At 45.6% G+C, this 17,549-nt stretch overlaps 7 protein-coding genes across 7 annotated transcripts; 2 read left to right on the forward strand and 5 right to left on the reverse strand.

The window, feature by feature from the left end:
* Positions 1–93: 93 nt before the first annotated feature.
* On the reverse strand, positions 94–3,456 carry VTP01DRAFT_5574 (uncharacterized protein; the record flags this gene model as incomplete). The annotated part of the gene is made up of 9 exons (XM_069384381.1): positions 94–201; positions 260–334; positions 394–858; positions 925–1,197; positions 1,259–1,684; positions 1,778–1,851; positions 1,915–2,821; positions 2,898–3,236; positions 3,355–3,456. 9 exons carry the CDS (start codon positions 3,454–3,456, stop codon positions 94–96), a joined length of 2,769 nt encoding a protein of 922 aa, XP_069235242.1.
* A 351-nt stretch (positions 3,457–3,807) lies between these two features.
* VTP01DRAFT_5575 (uncharacterized protein) lies at positions 3,808–6,860 on the reverse strand (the record flags this gene model as incomplete). The annotated part of the gene is made up of 11 exons (XM_069384382.1): positions 3,808–4,861; positions 4,930–5,048; positions 5,128–5,420; positions 5,480–5,789; positions 5,853–5,951; positions 6,006–6,119; positions 6,186–6,248; positions 6,310–6,460; positions 6,523–6,603; positions 6,661–6,755; positions 6,813–6,860. The coding sequence occupies 11 exons, from the start codon at positions 6,858–6,860 to the stop codon at positions 3,808–3,810; spliced, it is 2,427 nt and encodes an 808-aa protein (XP_069235243.1).
* A 105-nt stretch (positions 6,861–6,965) lies between these two features.
* Positions 6,966–7,923, forward strand: VTP01DRAFT_5576 (uncharacterized protein; the record flags this gene model as incomplete). The annotated part of the gene is made up of 2 exons (XM_069384383.1): positions 6,966–7,041; positions 7,739–7,923. 2 exons carry the CDS (start codon positions 6,966–6,968, stop codon positions 7,921–7,923), a joined length of 261 nt encoding a protein of 86 aa, XP_069235244.1.
* A 274-nt stretch (positions 7,924–8,197) lies between these two features.
* Positions 8,198–10,788, reverse strand: VTP01DRAFT_5577 (uncharacterized protein; the record flags this gene model as incomplete). The annotated part of the gene is made up of 5 exons (XM_069384384.1): positions 8,198–8,343; positions 8,799–9,044; positions 9,114–9,391; positions 9,460–9,518; positions 9,868–10,788. 5 exons carry the CDS (start codon positions 10,786–10,788, stop codon positions 8,198–8,200), a joined length of 1,650 nt encoding a protein of 549 aa, XP_069235245.1.
* A 327-nt stretch (positions 10,789–11,115) lies between these two features.
* Positions 11,116–11,585, reverse strand: VTP01DRAFT_5578 (uncharacterized protein; the record flags this gene model as incomplete). The annotated part of the gene is made up of 2 exons (XM_069384385.1): positions 11,116–11,457; positions 11,508–11,585. 2 exons carry the CDS (start codon positions 11,583–11,585, stop codon positions 11,116–11,118), a joined length of 420 nt encoding a protein of 139 aa, XP_069235246.1.
* Positions 11,586–11,979: 394 nt separating this feature from the next.
* On the reverse strand, positions 11,980–14,626 carry VTP01DRAFT_5579 (uncharacterized protein; the record flags this gene model as incomplete). The annotated part of the gene is made up of 9 exons (XM_069384386.1): positions 11,980–12,351; positions 12,411–12,462; positions 12,524–12,636; positions 12,695–13,039; positions 13,107–13,280; positions 13,332–13,766; positions 13,825–13,905; positions 13,961–14,186; positions 14,250–14,626. The coding sequence occupies 9 exons, from the start codon at positions 14,624–14,626 to the stop codon at positions 11,980–11,982; spliced, it is 2,175 nt and encodes a 724-aa protein (XP_069235247.1).
* Positions 14,627–16,603: 1,977 nt separating this feature from the next.
* VTP01DRAFT_5580 (uncharacterized protein) lies at positions 16,604–17,204 on the forward strand (the record flags this gene model as incomplete). Its single annotated transcript, XM_069384388.1, has 2 exons — positions 16,604–16,921; positions 17,145–17,204. 2 exons carry the CDS (start codon positions 16,604–16,606, stop codon positions 17,202–17,204), a joined length of 378 nt encoding a protein of 125 aa, XP_069235248.1.
* Positions 17,205–17,549: the final 345 nt, after the last annotated feature.

Consider the following 17,549-nt stretch of genomic DNA (forward strand, 5'->3'; position numbering starts at 1 on the left):
ACGCGCATGTGTATTCGCGGGACCTCAAGAAACAGGGTGGGGGGAAAATACATGGAATAGATTTTGACTGTGAAAAGAAAAATGTTATATATATTACAAGGCATATCGCCGTGATAACGCCTGTTGCGCATCTGCAGATAGGGTATTCCAAGTTTGTTGCCATTGCTCTGGTGTTAACAAGTTCCTGTACCCTGATAAAATCTACATAGCTCATGTAAAAATGGATTCCTTCCGCATCTTTTTTATTTTTGCTACTAACCTCTGCAAAACACTTGAGAAGAGGTGCTGAAGGTTTCTGCCACTGCGCGATGGTTTCCAGTAATAATGTAAAGTCCTTTGCATTAAACAACTTAGTAATCACGTGCAGCAGTATCCTTTTCAGAGGGCTCTTACGTTTGCAACACCGTGCGGGTTCTTTTTTATCATTTCGCAAAGGCCTTGGAAAGCAGTATCCTTTTCATCATTTTCGCGCATCGTGAGTGATTTGTTCAGCCACGACTTCAAGAAATGTTGCAAATGTACGGCGACTCTGTCCGGGCAAGCGTATCCAAGCCGACCGATTGTTACCATGGCATTTTCTTGCAGAGAAGGTTGTATACTGGGGTCCAGGAGTAATGGTATTAAACGCTGGAGGAGAGCATCGACGTACGGCTGCATATCACTTCCCCATCTCAGTGCAATCTCGCCAGCCGCCCAGATTGCATTGTTGGATACAGATACAAGATGAGCATTAGCATTGATTTGCTCGATCAACTCCGGAAGAATCGGACCGAGGTATCCGCGAAGCTGCTCAAAGCAAGCAATGGCAATATCCCCGACAAGTGCGTACGTAGCTTGCAAAACCTCCGTGACAGGATCCTGTACCACACCCATCCGCGTTATTTATTTACTTGCAGCACTATATGGATTGAAAGCATAACTTACGTGCACGCATACAGCCACCAATGACAACAGCGGTGGTTCGGATTTAGCAATAAGCGGCTCCACAAGATTATCAAGTCCTTGGACAAGCCCGGAAAGCAAATCCAAGGCTACCACCATAAATTCGACATCAGGGGGATCATGCTCTTCAGGGTTTTGGTCCGCTAGGAATATTTGCTGCAGGGTATATTCTACTAGCTTGACACAACGGGTAAAAACCGGTTCGGCAAAAGGTGCAAAACCAGTTCCTAAGGCTGCAGTGACCGAGGATAAGCACTGTTGTAAGGGTTTTGTAAGCTTCTATGTGTAATAATTTTTAAACATCTTGCTTGCTTACCTCCAGCAAAGGGAATAAATCCTTGTCTTGATCAGACAATTCGTTCCATTTCGTGATCAAAGGAGGCATCATTAACTGCAAACAACGAGGCTGATTCAATGTAGATCCGACAGATTCAGCTAGCGTGCCCAGGGCGTCGTAGAGAATCAATAGATTTTTGTGTTGGTACATATTAAACGCTGTCGTCAGGTTAATCAGGATCGGTTCCAAATAAGGTATAAGTTCCACAGTTGCCTCTTCTTCGAGTGTGGCAAACGCGGAGCACGCTGCTTCCTGTACACGCTTATTCTTGTCCAAAACACGTTGCAACAAACTAAACAAAACTGGCTCGAAAAACGCAGCCCGTCCTTCCGGAGATGCTGCCTGGTCGACGCACCATCGGGAGAAGCGCCCAAGCGCCCAGCACGTGATGGATCTGATGAGTGGCTACACAGTCTGCCTGTCAGCCCCGAACTTACTCTCCCTATTGTCAAACTTTCTTTCTCTCTTTTTTCCCCTCTTTCTTGCTCTCTTTTTTACCTGGTTGTCATTTAAGCTTGACAGCAGATGTGGCATGATCTCCGGCAGGTGCATCGAGAAATCATCCATACCACCTACAAAGATATAACATGAATCTCCTGGCTAACTCGCGAGTTCTATTTCTACTTCACTGCTACCTTCGGCAGCGGCTCCAAGAGCTAGTACACCGCTCTCGCGCACTTTCCAGTCTTGGCTAAACATTTTGTTCGGAAGCAGAGGTAGCAGCGCCGAGACCACATGACCTTTGAAGGTATTGGAAAGTTCATCAAGTGCTGCTGCGCTGCATTTACGCAAAGTCCATTCTGAAAAGAATTCCTCATCATCAAGGTCTTCTTCATCGTCGTCTAATACATCGTCGTCGTCTTCGTCATCGTAATCGGGTTCTCCACCATCCGGTAACTTGTCGTCACCATCTTTGGCAGCTTCCCTGCCATTTGATCCTCCAAACCGTGTCTTGCCTTTGTAACATCGAGGATGGATATCCTGCTCATTGTCAGGGACGTTGGTATCCATGTCGGCTCCACCCATCATGAGAAGGTCGGTCTCAGAGTAAACCATGCGGTCCAAGAGAGCAGGTACTACTCTATCTAGATAGGGTATGAGTCTCTTGGAGATGGTTTGAACATTGCAGAATTGGATCCAAAAATCGCATGCTTCGAGCGCAACAGCTTCGTCGTCGTCCTTTGTACACTGGATCATGTAATCGAACACCGAAGGCAGGGACGGTTCCAACTTGTCAGGGCAGCCCTCCAGGACCATGACCAGCGATCGCGCAACCTCCTGCCTAACTTCAGTGTTCTTATCGAATGCACATGCAAACAGACCAGCCAGGTATGTTTCCATGTTGACCAGCAGAGCCTGTGTGCCTAGCATAACAAACTGGCTCGTGGCAGCGATCGCCTGGATGCGGAGTTTCGGGTCGGGATTGTGGAAGAAGCTGATCAGCTTGGGTATCATGTAATTGAGAGGACGGACGCCTTCCATTTCTTGATCAAGGTCTCGCGCAGCATCCTCGCACACTTTTCTCAGTGTATCCATGGCCAGCTATACAAATGTTTCTCAGTCTCTTTAGCTCTCCGGCACCAGGTAAGATCTCTCTCTTTCTATTGTTTCTCTCTACCTCGACAGTAAAGGGATCGGAGCTGTCCAGATTGTTCACGAGGACCTGCAGAATTTCTGGCCAGTTATGCGCCTGGCCACCCGTGACAATGGCAGCAATAACTGACCCAACTGTCTTGCGCACGCTGACATCTGGGTCCGGGTGCTCCAACGCTTCAACACAGCATGCCTTGATGTAGTCGAGCACGGATAATTGGATCGAGTTGAAAAACGCTTTAACGTTATTCTTTAGAGTCAAGCCGGCAATCGCGCGGGTATAAGCGTCTTCCTGCCGCATCCTTGTTAAGATATACACCAGGTACGAATTATAGTCCGGGATCTCATTGAACGATGCAAGCCTCTTGAATTACATGAGGGGGAAATGGGATGCTCGGTGAGCACATCAAGTTGAGTGCATACGTGCGCCTTTTTCTTTTCTTTGCGCACGAGCATCCTTTGCTTTATTGTCGTATCGTTACCTGCTGCATAAGTGCCTGCTCTCGATTATCTGGGCGAGCTGCCTCTTGTAGCAAGATTAGCAGCTCCCTGAGAGCTTGTTGCTGAGGCTGCCAGCTTCCCATCGTTGGTTGTTGTCTTATTTGAGACTCAGGAAAGGAAAGAAAAGGACAACAGAAATGAAAAGGAGGACGATTGAGAATTCAGTCGTTGATTAGGAAACAAACTTCGAGTCCAACAGTAACTGTGGCTGCGAGACGTTTGCATCAAAAGAGAGCCAAAACTACCACTCTGGCCCCGTGATATTACCAAAAATGAGAGTCTAAAACGACGAAACAAGGTTGGGCCACAAGCATTACCGAGGTAGCCCAGCTGCCTCCCAAAGATCGCTCTGCATTCGTACCAGCCAAATGATAATAGTAGTAATAATAGAGAACAAGAAATAACAATCACACACATTTTTGAAGATATCATCATTATACTTCAGCTACATATTTACCGCTGCGCACCATCCGTTCCACTATTTGCACATCTGCCCAAATGTATCCCTCTTGAACGTTGTCAGGCCGCGTGACAGAGACGGTGGATGCTAATGCATCCTTGACTTCAAAGCGGACAGCGAGTTGTTGGGGCGATCCTTGCTCGGTAGTAACAAATTTTGCCCGAAGTGTCTGCTCGCCCGAATCCTGCCAATCGTCCACTGGCCACACCATTCGCTGCTGGTCGACCATCCACTGTCCTGCTGGGATGCTTTGGACATTCTGAACGTTGCCGCTGACGGTCGTCATAAAGAACACACCATGCACATCCGACAAAGTGCTGCTATTATTCTTGCGATATTTGACGAGCAGACGTGTTTGGTCTTGGTCGCACTTCCACATGGGCTTTACCAAGAGCGGTATCACAGCGTCATGTGGATCCATGTCGATTTGGTATTTGATGCTCGGGACGGCGCTCTCGCCGGCCAGGTGGTACATGCTTGTCTGCAGCTGATAAATTCCTGGATGAACTTCTACTGCTTTCAGATAATTTGCATTGGGAACAACCCGAGATGAACTGCTGTGGGGTGTAAACTTGAAGCAGACGGGCGCTGATGTCTCAGCAGGACCGTGGTATGTGAGTTTCACTTCTCCCCATATAGCCGATCGAACTACTTTGCCATCCTTCAGCTGTGCATGTATTGTCTCGATGATTTGGACCTTGATCTGCGGAGGTGCTGCTGCAGGGGCAGTGGTGGCAGGTGCAGCCACGTCTTCAAACGGTGATAAGGGCTCAACGTAGCTAGGAATAGGAGTGACAGGCTCGCTTGCACTAGCCTCCGGTTGCTGCTGTTGCTGCAACTCTTGAACAGGGTTAAGAAGTCGGGTAGAACGCATTTCTCGTCTGCCTCTGCGTCGTCCAGACGCCGATGGACTCTTTTCCTTCAATATTGATGAAACACGATTCAACGCGACAGCAGCCGTTTTGTCCTCCTCGGCCACAGATTCGTTCTTAATATCGACGCGGATTCGTTGCTGGTTACTAAAAGTGCTGTGTCAAGTGTATTTGTGATAATGAGCATTTCGTGCCATCCACAGATGCTCCGTTATACTTTTTACCTAGCGTTATCAGACGAGAAATCATCATCGATCAGAGACGCTACTCCAGCATCACTTGGCCAAGCAGCCCGATCTGGAGGAGGAATTGTATAACCTTCTGCATCCACCATCGGTTCCTGCTGTACAGATCCCGTCGATATTTTAGCAACCATTTACAGATTCGGATATGTTCCCCAATTAGGATTAGGAATGACGTACCTGGCGCTGCTGGTCGTGACCAAGGATACTTCCAGCTTGGCTTGATGATTTTTCGATCGTGGCTGATCTAAACGAGGTTGGTGATGTTGGAGCAGCAGAGGAGGCCGCATCGTCGCTCTGGATATTACTGTGGTTATGCTTATCGGCATAGTCGTGGATACTATTTCCGTTGGATATAAAGCTGCTGCTATCATTGTCATGATTCATGGCAGGCGGTGCCAAGTCCGCGTTGAGATAACCATTGTTTTCTGTCGCCTTTGGTTTGCGACGAATTGATACAAGTGTAGATAAGACTATTTTGTATATCCATGAGTTATACGGTGCATGTTGTACTTAAAGCACGTATGCTTACATTTTCGTTCTCGACCGGCTTTCTTGGTGCTTCCTGCCTTTGATCTATTCGAGTCGGATACACTCGGAGTAGGTATGGGCTCCTGCATAGCTGACGACTCAAACGATGCAACGGATCGCTCTGACCGCGGTATGTCGAGACTTGTGTCTGTCGTCTGGATGGCAGGTACTGGAGCCAATGGTTCTTCAGTGGTATTTCCTGCCGGTGCTGGTTTCAGAGAATGGATATTCTCTGGCTTTGATGCGCAAAACGCATTGATTTCTCTTTGGACATCAAATTCGCTAGCAGCCGACAATACATTGTTTGACACCTAAAGGGGAGAGCATTGCTAAGCGGTTATGACTCTAAGACAATATAATTTAAAGGGCGTTACCTCGATGCGTTTCAGCAAATGATCGGTTTGTAGCACTTCAAAATTCTGAATCGCATTCTTTAAAGCTTCCAGACGATGTTCATCGACTGTTTGGTGTTTCTTTTGAAAAAGTCCTTAGTACGATGACGAACGGAACAACCAAGCTCTGCATACCTCAATGTAGTCGGCACCGCTTCGTTGCCACTGCGCTCGTAGATCCTCGAGGCCCTTTGTTGCATCGGCTAGTTTTGTTGCAGCTTCACTTTTCTTGCCCATGTTTTTCTTATACTGTAATATTCAAGTTGGACTCAGTTTCTCCCTGCCAACGCGCATCCGGATAGTCCATGATGTTACCTTTTGTACACGTGTTAATCGGTCGTCAAAATCCTTGACAAGTCGCTGCATCCCAATATCGAGCTGTTATGTTCAAAAATTTAATTTCCTTGCAAAGCTGCTTTCCAAAGCACACAGGACATACCGACTTAATTGATTCATAGTCCTTGTCGTTCTGAATTGCAGATCGTAGAGGTCTTTCAATGTCTTCTGTGATCTTTAGCGAGAGTACAGAGTGAATAGTATACAGTTCTGTTAATTCGTTTTGTAGCATTTCCCATATAGGAACCATCAACCTATACAGATCTCGGTGAGTTGGCATTACCGTGATACCATCTTCCTCCTCCAGCTGTATTACCCTAAAGCTGATTTATCCGTAACAAAATACTTTTTTGACAACTTGGCTATCGATTTTGCATAAAGATCTTCAGCGTGAGCTCTAATATTTGCAAATCAGTAAATTTGATATGCGAAAGATACGTCTATTATTGTTTACCTTTCCTTAAAATATTCTGCAAGCTCTTCGTTGAGTTTTAGAGACTTGCGCAGTCGGTTCTGTACAAGTTCTACACCGTCCCTGGGTCGCTCGGTCTGTTGTCTGTTGTCAGAAACGGCTTGGTGCCTGAAAGGTCGTCAAAACAATTTTACCAGAAAAGCGTCCAGATAGGTGCGACTAAAAGTTTCTTCAGTAATCATCGTGAATCGTCAGCTTTAGGTGAGACGAGGGAAGGAGAAGAAGAAGGAGAAGACGGCGGCTGAATAATAGTTGCAAGCAAGGCACACACACTTTGAATCGTAACGATGAGTATCATCAGCGCAGCTGGCGAGGTACAATTCAAACATACACCTGTAGATTCGCACAAGGATGTGCAGTTTGGTAAAAAGGAATGGAATAAATTGAAAAGCAAAAAGTAATCCAACCCCTCCTTACCGTCTTTCACAGCGGTTATTGTCTCTGCCGTGGTGACACGAGCATCATCTGCATCGATGCACAGACAGCACATCTTAAATAATCTCTCTATGATTCGAGATACTTGAATTCATACCCCAGGGATCACATGAGCATTTACTACCTTTTGATAGCAATTATATCCATCTACCATTTTCTGCTTTTTCGGTTGAAATGTGATATACAAAGTAGTCTACACAATCGGCGTCTAGCAGCCCAAAGTTAATGCGACTCCTGTTTTGGGTAATAATCAACGCGGCCGCCGCGGATATTTCCAAGGCCCGTAATCCTATTTTGTAATGTCGCAGGTGTATATTCCCGCCACTGTATTCCCTCACGGTTTCCCTTTTTCACTACTTTACCATTTCAAACATGTGCTCAATTTTTATACGAAGATAGATAAGGAAATATTGTCGATGAGAATGGGAGACATGAGCCCATGGACTACATCGTTGACCAGGAACAATATGCTCTTGAGACGATTAGTTCTCGTACTCATTATTTGCAAAAGAAACCTGCGGAGAAATTTCAAGCTAACGCGATGCAAGTACATACGCCCAGAGATGAGAATTCTCATATGAGGGAAGTGACTGAAAAACGTACTTATACTCTTACACTCCTCAAGACAAGGCCAGATTCTTTAAACTGAAGATTGAGAAGTGTATGAGTACTTCTGCTGCAGCGAAACAATTGGGTATTCACGTTCGCACAGCCCAGAGATGGGTCAAACAGTATGAGGAGTGTCCCGATAGCATCTTTGAGAGGGGTAAAAAGAAAGGTCGTGGACGCATCCTGACTGAGGAGGGATAGTGACTGGCTCACGGCGAAGGGGGACCATCCAGAGCTTGCTTCAGGGTATCACGCATTTCTTCGAGCCGCCGTAGCTTTGACCGCGTCTTCTCAATCTCCTCTTCAAGCATGTGATAACTTAAAGAACATTATCGTGCTACATTTTAGACTTGCCTTTTCCAAGTTGGCGACGTAGATGACGACGACGTGAGGCTTTTGGGGGTGGGCGGTATCGCGCTTTCTGTATTGATACTCGTGTTTGCGCTGGTTCATGATCTGGATCAAATGGCAGGCTCTATTGGCTGTATCGGGCAGCTTGGCCATTCTTGAGCCTGGCTGGTTTGGCGATCACTTCGAACCCGTCCAGGGAAAAAGCCGAGCCTTTTCTGCCGTTGTAGTATACCGAAGCGTTCGCATGTGTATCGAAATGCAAGTCCGCGACTAGTTGGAGACATTAATATTTTAATTGTGTTATGGTCGTGGACGTATTCTAGTTAGCAAAGTCCAGCTAGTGATACAATTGCTAAGAAGAATTGACGGTCTTGAAGACCCCGTCAATTCCACCGGACTGTCGGACTTACCGACGAAATGATACAGCCAACTCCAGAGACGAGGACGTCAAGAAGACCGTAGTAATAAATTCATAAAAGTGGTGCGAACTGAGCGATCCCGCCGATAATGGTCTTGAAACAGTGTTGAGAAGGACCAATTGCCACGGGTTATAACGTTGTCTAAAGGGACACCCGAATGTAATGTCAAGTGCGAACCCAAAGAGCGAACTGATGGAGTGGGACGAGCATCTGCGGAAAGACGCCTTGCCCGAATGGTTTGAACCTTTACTGGACGATTTGGGTAGCGCGAGTCAACAAAAAGAGCCGCCAGTGGGCGGACGTTACAAGCGGCAGGATGGTCCCGTAGGGAGCTGGACGCAGCCACAGGGCACAGAGAATCATCAAAGGTGTTGAGATGGATAAGAATGGACTTGATGATGCATTGATTTTTGCGCGTTTCCTTGGGAGCAACAATGCACAGTTGAAGATGACTATCCGAGTCCACACAGCAGGCCTGCAAATTACTCCGATTCAAGTCGGAAGGTCGAAGAGGACCAACCAAACCTAAGAGGAAGCCGTCTTCAAGTTCGTCTGTAGGAGCGAAAAGTTGTCATCCCTGGGGAATGAAGCCAAGTACCTAAGCGTAGGGGACAAATTTACCACTGCGCGGGAAAGCGGTCTTGGAGGCGCTTGTTTTGGATGTTAAAGCAGTAGTGAGCGCGTCTTGGGCCTCCTTCGAAGGGCCGGTATATTCGAAGCGTCGCCGCAGACCCGTTAGATGGAGAGTTTCCACTTCGGATTGGTGAAGGGTCAAGGTGTGAGGGGAGTTGCTAGCTGAATTGTTCTCGGCGGATCGAGGATAAGAGGTGCTTCCAGCGCCAGCGAAGTCAGCGTTGGAAACCAGGGAGCGCTCGGCCAAAGAGGAGTCACCAGAGTCACTGTGAGTCGTTTGTGAACAATCTTCTGCAAGCATGTCGAGATAAGGTTCCAAGAGGGATGGACAAACGAGTTCTTGAGCTCGCCCGAATTGAGCGTCAACGCGTTGGTCGCAACTGCTTGCGGATCCTGTTTCCAAGATACGTAAGTTGTTAGGAGAGTCGTGTTCCGATTCGCAAAGAGATCGATTGTATGAGGCCCCCAGAGACGATCGATGTTCTGGGAAGGTTTTGTGAGAGAGTCTCCATTGATGTACGTGTGACTCTTTTCTGTTGTATTGAGCTATTTTATTGTTTCATATATACATACTAATCTGAGAGTACTGAAATATCTAATATGATGAGAATACAAAAAAGAAAAAAAAGTTAAAAGGGTGGGCTCCCTTATATAAACAGGTTGCCAAATAGTTTTTGAGAATCGGGTACTCTGGAAATTGCTCAAAGTTGAGCATCTGAGCTTTTTTATTGGAATACTTCACCATGCGCATTTCGCATAAAAGCAGCGAGATTCGATGTCCGCGATGGTGTTCTTGCCAGAAATATGTTCCGCTGTCAGTTGGAGTTTGCGGGAGACACATTTTCCAAAGGGATGAGGCTAGGTCGGACAAGACTGTCGAGCGAGTTTCTCCTTGACGATTGATGTATGTTAGTGACGTCACATAGTCTGTGCGGATCCGAATGGATGTCTGACGTAGAGAACGGAATGTCTGAAGTGCTAGCTCGACGGCCTTCAACTCTCGCCAATTGATGGGTTGCTGAGCTTCCTCCCGAGACCAAAGACCACTGATTCGTTTGTTCCTCCAGTGTGCGCCCCAGCCTCTGTCGCTGGCGTCCACATAGAGGGCGTGTTTTGGTGCCTGTGGAATGATTGATCTACCGTTCCAGAGTTGTAGATTCTCCACCCGCCACTGGAGTTCCTTGGTACAACCTTGCGTCAGTTGATGGTGACGACCCCAATCATTCAGACGTTTGACAATTTGATTCTTGAAGCGCATTAGGTGTTGTGTGCAAAGTCGAGCCGGGAAAATGGCTATGGTCGCCGCTTGGATGCGCATTGTCAGGCTGTGAACTCTTCGTGGTGTTTGTACCGGATGTTTCAATAACTGCTGGATGGAGCGACGAAGGTCTCGCAGCTTGTCACCCGGCAGACGGATTGTCATGATGCGAGTATCCAGTTCGTAACCTAGGTGATGAAGAACCTGAGACGGGTCCAACATTGACTCGGTGGTGTTCACTAGCCAACCTAATACCTGCAGTTTGTTTACAATGATCGAGGTGTGTTGTTCCGTCTCCCGGGAAGTCTTGTCCGTGACGATCCAATCGTCCAGATAAGCCTGACCCGAATCCCTTGCGAAGGAGCCCGGGTCAAAATTGGCCATGTTATCTTTGTAAAGAGCCATGGATCGAGGAATAGCCCGAAAGGAGTTGTTCGAAATTGGTATGTTCTGCCTTCCCAACGAAAACGTAGATAGCGTCGAGAAGCCTTGTGAACCAAAATATGAAGAAAGGCGTCCGTCAGATCGATAGAAGTAAGAAAGTCGTGAGGCCGAAGCATCCGCATGATCTCTTGAATGGTTTCCATCTTGAAGTATGAGGCAGTAAGATGGCTGTTGAGACGCCGTAAATTGAAGATCGGCTGGAAGCCTCGTGTTCCCTTGGGGACGATGAAGATCGAGCTGCAAAAACCGAGGCTATGATTGAAACTTCTTCTATTGCCTTCTTGTGGATCAGGTCAGCAACCGCTTGAGGTCCAAGAGTTCAAAAGCAACAACATCCAAAGGAAAACGGAAAATGACCGAGATTTGGTATTGTATGTTTTTAAGCGTTGCATCTTCCCTGGCTTGAATACGAGAAAAACGAGCATGAGCCTGAGGTAGCGCATTCGGCGGCTGATATCGAACAGTCTGGAGAGGCGGGTAAATTTCGATGAGTGAACGTTTAGTATCATCGTCAAGCACGTTAGAAAATAATTCAGAAGACAAGTCCGGGAGACGAGCAAGTAAATCGGCCGAAAAAGACCATTCATAATGCGGGCAAGTGGGAAGAGTGTGCTTTGCGGCAAACGGGAACTAGCTACAGTAGAACGAAGTTCCTCGATAAGATGTTGTTGAGCTTGAACTCGAGTGTTTAACTCTTGGAGAGCAGAGGTCTCATGGGGAGGAATAGCAGAAGATTCAAGGTGACTGTTAGAATCCATCCTAGGGAAGGGCTTCTTGACGTCGGAATTGTCCTGAGGGAAAAGAGGACCTGAATTTATTTCAACATGGTACGCTACTGGTTTATATGAGTACTTTAGTTGAATTTGCTCAGTAAAGGCGAGAAGAAGGTCAAAGCATACATCATCTCATAGGTAATTCCGACAGTCTCGTGGAGTTGACAGGAGTCTTCACGACCGTCGAGTCTCTTTCCAGAATCTATGGCGCTTAACTTTGCTTCTAGCGGCAGACCAGAATTGCTCAATTGGGTTCAGCTTAGGAGAATATGAAGGCAGATAAGCATATCGATATCCTCGAGACGTGATATACTGTACTTTACAGTGCATACATACAAGCCTTTATTCATAATTAAAACTACCAAGAAATATGACGCTATTATTCAGTCTTGAATGCACTTTGAATAAGACGGATACCTTCGTCCTCCTGTTCCTTAGCTTCAGATTCAGTTACAGCGCCGGCTGTGCCAGTGTCGGCTCGCTTGGTACCCGTGGATTTTTGAAGGCGCAGACGATTGAGCCAGACTTCTTTCATCTTAAATTCTTGTTTTCGAACGAGAATATCGGAGACAGAGGGTATGGCATTCAAGGCTCCGCGGACCACGAGCTGGACAACTACATACAAGTGTTCAGAAAGCAATACTGCTAGCAGCGCAAAGATTGGAGTGTACGGCGAATGAAGATTGGTCGACGGATGGAACATGTAAGCAAACGATGCCATGGTAATAGAGGATAACCAGGTTAGAGTTTCCTAATTGTAAAAATGTAAGCATGAAAAGTGCTTTGGCAACGGATGCAATAAACACGTACTATGTTGCCAATCCATGGGCCGACGCCTTCTGCTCGCAAAGGTACGGGGCGACTAAAGAGCAGTTGCAGGTCAGAATATATACTAGTCGGCAAAATGTTATGCTACTGCTTACCGTGTATACTTGCACAACTTGACTGCATCCCCGCGTAGCTCAATCCAGTTATTAACAATGCAGCACAATGCCGTCAAGGGCCAGACGGTTGAAAACATGCTTACATAGCCAAACTAGAGAACAAATGTTAAATCCTTTATAATGATCTGACGCAATAACTCGATAACTTACTTGAATGACCATTTCAACATAATCGGTATAGATGTTGTATTCAGGGCGATCGACCTGCTTGTAGATCTTTTCCAGGAGACGTCCTTCACTGGCAGCAGTCTTAGCAGCGTTCTCGTTCGTATCCTTCTTGGCAAGTCGCTTGACCTTCGCCATGATAAGGTTCATAGCATAAGGCAACAACATTTCAGTGCAGAATCCAATGATCTGCCCAGTGACAATAAAGTATATAAGCTGGCCTTGCAGGCGTTGAAAGTCGACCTTTTTGTGCTCGTGGCTGATATTCAATTCTGTCAAGTATGGCAAAACATGCTCGCCAAATGGAATGTATATCCAGCCGATAAAGAACTGTGATAATATTTTCATTAGTGTCTGCTTTGATAGCCAAACATGCAGCTAATTGGCCTGGACTTACTAAGGAGAGGTAAGATACGAGGAAGTTTGCAATAAAGATCTTCTGGGTGTAGTGGTATTCCCAGGAAGACTCTGTCTTGTGCATTTCCCAGTCATTAAGCAGTCGCACCCAGTAGCTATAAATGTTGGACATGGTGGGAATAAAAAGTACATAAAGGATAGTTGGTGTGTAATGCTACATTGTCTCAATACACTGATGAATTATTCCTTGTTAGATTTGACTTACCAAAATTTGATGGAATGGTCCAGTGTAATACTCGTGCAAGAACAACTGAATGGCGATGACGCCAGCCACAATAAGCGCTAAAGCAACCGCTCCAACTGCAACTCCTGGTAGAGACATTGCCCTGCGAAGGAAAATCTTCCAGATAGGAGCATATGGCATTTCTTCACCAGTCACTGGGTCCAGAACAGTCTTGTCACCTTTAAATTCCAATCGACGTTTTTCGTGCTTTGAACAGTTGCGAACGTTCCAGGTAGCTGCCAATTCCTTCTCTTGTCTTTTCCATGCTTCAATAAACAGTACTGACCAGACTAGCATGGTCAAAGAGTACCAGGTACTCAGCGATCGCGCTCCCGTTATCGTAATGAGAAATCCAAGCAATGCAGGTGCGGTGAGCCAGATTAGGTAATTCTGTACAAATGCAAAGTAAAATGCGATCTACAGGGAAAGATTTAGGAACCGATTGTCTTGGTATGACTAGGCAATTGGGTCTTACCTTTTCTCCAAAATGGTCCCGGATGCTATTCAGGTCTTTCCTGCTAATTAGCCATTTTTTCGACCATGCTCTGATCCATGCCTTTTGATATTATCAGTCTGCTGCTCTGGAACCCACCATCTCCGTGAATACCCACATGATCAAATTCCGCATTGTGCAAGGGCATGATGCTCTCCACATACGGATCGACATTCGGTGAGATACTCGCTCCACCTTCATTTTCTGGTCCAGTTAATATTTCATGTACAATTCTCAGTCTCTCTGCCTCCGTCAAGTGCTGGTACTCTTCGTCTGCAAAATCTTCAGAGTCCTGCTGCTTCTCCATTCCCTGGACACGGATACCAAGCAAGAAATCGCGTATCCTACATATTGATATTAATACAATGTCCATTTACACATAGTTTCATGCAGTTTGCTTTTCCTACCGTTCGCGTTTGAATTCTTCATAAAGAGTATCTTCAGGACAATAGATCAATATTAAAAGCGTATCCTTGGTACGACCAGGTTTGACTTGGAACCGCAAACTGACGCGTTGAAGTTTAGAGATAAGACGCTTCAACTCGTTCATGACTTTGTTTTGCTCGTCTTGACGATGTTTGCTTGATGTTGGGAATTTGAAGACAAGGACATAATCGACCTGCTCGAGGTCGCCGCTGCTGTTTGAATTCGTCGCGTTTGTCGACCTCTGCTGTTGCTGGTGGAGTTGCGGTGGCGTTTCCACCTCAGGCGTCTTTATTACCGCCATAGGAGGGAACAGGTGCTGGAAACTTTCCGGACCGTCAGTGCGACCTTCTGAAGCCATACAGACCAAGTTGGTTTTGGGAAAGGAAGCAAGTGATACAAACCTGCATGATCCATGCTCAGATAATTATGCGGCGATTGTTTCACTTTTTCTCTTGGCGACTCCACCAAAACAGAAAATAGAGCAATACAACGATAGTTCACAGTTTTTCAACTCTGGATAAGTGCATTGATTACTGTACCACTCTGCAGTTGTATCCGTTTTATTATTGCAGCGAAAAGCAAGACTTACGTTCTATTTGATGACTTTAAATTCTTATCCGACACTTCAAGTAGAGCCATAGATCCAGTTTGTATATGTAGCTTTCCTCTTATACAGATACTTTACATCAACAGCAATAAAAGCTACAAAAAATTGGCTTCCATGAATGCTCGCTAAGGAGGTTATCAACTGGCAAGGAAGTCGAATACTTCGGTACATAATATCGTACAGAATGATGTTCATAACCGGCACAGCTACGATGATGGGCGCGTTCGCTACTCGCTTTCTGTAGTTAAAGCTCTACATCTATGGCAGGAGTTTGTGGAGCAACTCTACACTCTCTCAAAAAAGATTTTGCCAAGCTAACGAGATAGCACTTGCTATATGGCTAACCAGATTGCTAGATCCTGCTGCAAACATTGAACAAGCTCCAAACATGCAGACAATTCAACTTGAATCTCCTCGCAAGGACGCGCGCAGTTTCGTAATTTCGCCTGCGAATGTGTGCCTCGGGAGTCCCTTCAAGTTGGTCAAGTTTGTCACCGACTATGCCGCCTCCTCGTTGGTGGTTCCTGGATAATCGTTGGTTTTACACTGTATTGCTAAACATGGCTAAACATGAACGGAACGGCACTATTGGTTTAAAGAGTGATGAATAAATGCAAGAAAACTGCCCATTTACATTCCCATGATTGTTTGGCTTTTCTTCCTTCACATATTATTGATCAAGAAGATTTTCGAGCGGATGGAAAGAGGGTGACTAGGGAGAAGGGTTATGAATCTTGAAGGAACAGGTCAATGGTTTGGCAGTTAATCGATCTTCCCAAGAAGCAGATACGAACATATCAAGATGGTTTCTCGCGGCGGATAGTTTGTATTAACGAATTGCATATGGTAATCAGTAAGTTTATCACCGATCATCGATCATTTGTCTATGAAGAATACTTTTCTGGTACGCTATTTGAAGAGAATGGTCGATAACTACGAGTATCTTGATTGTTAGATTATTTTTATGATGATGGAAAAGGACTTACTGACGGATTTACCTACTTTCAAGAGTGCAATCTGGTGAAAGAATGATAATTGATGTACGGGCCAGATGGTAGTGAAAAGGTTAAAGACGAGTTAACTGTGTAGATTTTTGAGAAGCAGGGAATCCCCGGATCCCAACGGCAGAGTCCCGTGACATGCATGGTAGCAAACTGTGAAGAGACATCTTATCGTTCCTATCCTTCCCGAGTTCGTGGGCTTTTGCTAACATTGGTGGCTGCTGCTACTGCTGCAGCAATACTGACAGCATTAAATGAACTATAAAGTTAAGATTGACCAGCGTGATGTCACTGCAGAGTATATTAAATTATTTTCATCCCAGTCCATTTCTTCTCTTACATGCGCTTGTCTTTGTTCTAGTTGCTATTGCTGTAACTATCCATTCCGAAATGGACTACATCAAAAAATGAACCTGCGGACATCCGAGGATGCGTTTTCTTACGTTACCATGTGTCTGGAATGGTCAACGGTGTGAAAATTCAGGACTCAGGTAGCAAAAGACGGCGTAACCAAGCTCAATTCAAAAACCCCTATAAATCTCCTTGGTGGGAAACGTTGTTAAAATGTGAGGAACTTGCGGAAACTGGGTTATCTATAAAAGGCAGGGCATGCAATTCAGATCATTCCACTCGACTTTACATCTTCGCGTGCGTTCGTCCTGTACACGCACTCTCTCTCCGTATCCTTATACATTCATAATCGTGCATTTTTGGGCGGCAATCAAGGATGTCGGCGACGGCAAATGAGAAGGTTCACGTTGACGAGAAGATCAAGGATGTTGATCTGGCTTACATTGAGGATGCCGGGCAAGAGTCCGCTGTTGCTGACAGCAGTGGAAGACTTGATCCCGAAGTTGCAAAATATGCAACTACGGAAGTCATTGAGATCGATGAAGTAACAAATCGAAGGCTGCGAAGGATGATTGACCGGCGTATCCTGCCTATCATGGTTATTTCGTACTTCATTCAAGCACTGGATAAAGGAACTCTTTCTTTCTCATCTATCATGGGCCTGCCGCAAGATACCAGTCTCGTTGGTCAACAGGTATGTACTTTGAATAAATTGACAGCGAGAAAATAGTGCTCAGTGCCAACTACAATTGTGTATTATTCTTGGCTAACGACATGTATTTACATTGCTATCTTATTCGTGGAATACCCAATCAATTGGTTAATCCAGCGTCTGCCCATTGCCAAGTTCTTTGCGTTCAATATTTGTGCATGGAGTGCTGTCCTTGCTTTTCACGCTCTCTGCCATAACTTTCTAGGTCTTGTTATCGTGCAAACTCTGCTCGGTATTTTTGAAGCAAGTTGTCAGCCTATCTTAATGTTCATGTCGAGCATGTGGTACAAACGAAGTGAGCAGCCGATGATAGTCACCCTATGGTTCATGATGAATGGTTTCCAGCAAATTGTGGGAGGTCTACTTGCTTACGGATTCCCGCATATCGGAAAAGACGGTGCCATCTTGTCATGGCAAGCACTGTTCCTAACTTATGGTTGCTTTACTTTCCTTTGGGGTCTATATGTGCTCTTTGCGAGGCTGAAGTTACTCCTGAGGATAGCCTCTGTTAATTTAAAAAATAATAATTATCTAAATATAAATAGTTAAAGTTTAAATTAATAAAACTTATATATTTATATGTTTTAAGAAATATAATAAATAAGATAAT

Source organism: Rhizomucor pusillus, assembly GCF_041956525.1.
Source record: "Rhizomucor pusillus strain CBS 183.67 unplaced genomic scaffold VTP01scaffold_23, whole genome shotgun sequence".
NCBI lineage: Eukaryota > Fungi > Mucoromycota > Mucoromycetes > Mucorales > Lichtheimiaceae > Rhizomucor > Rhizomucor pusillus.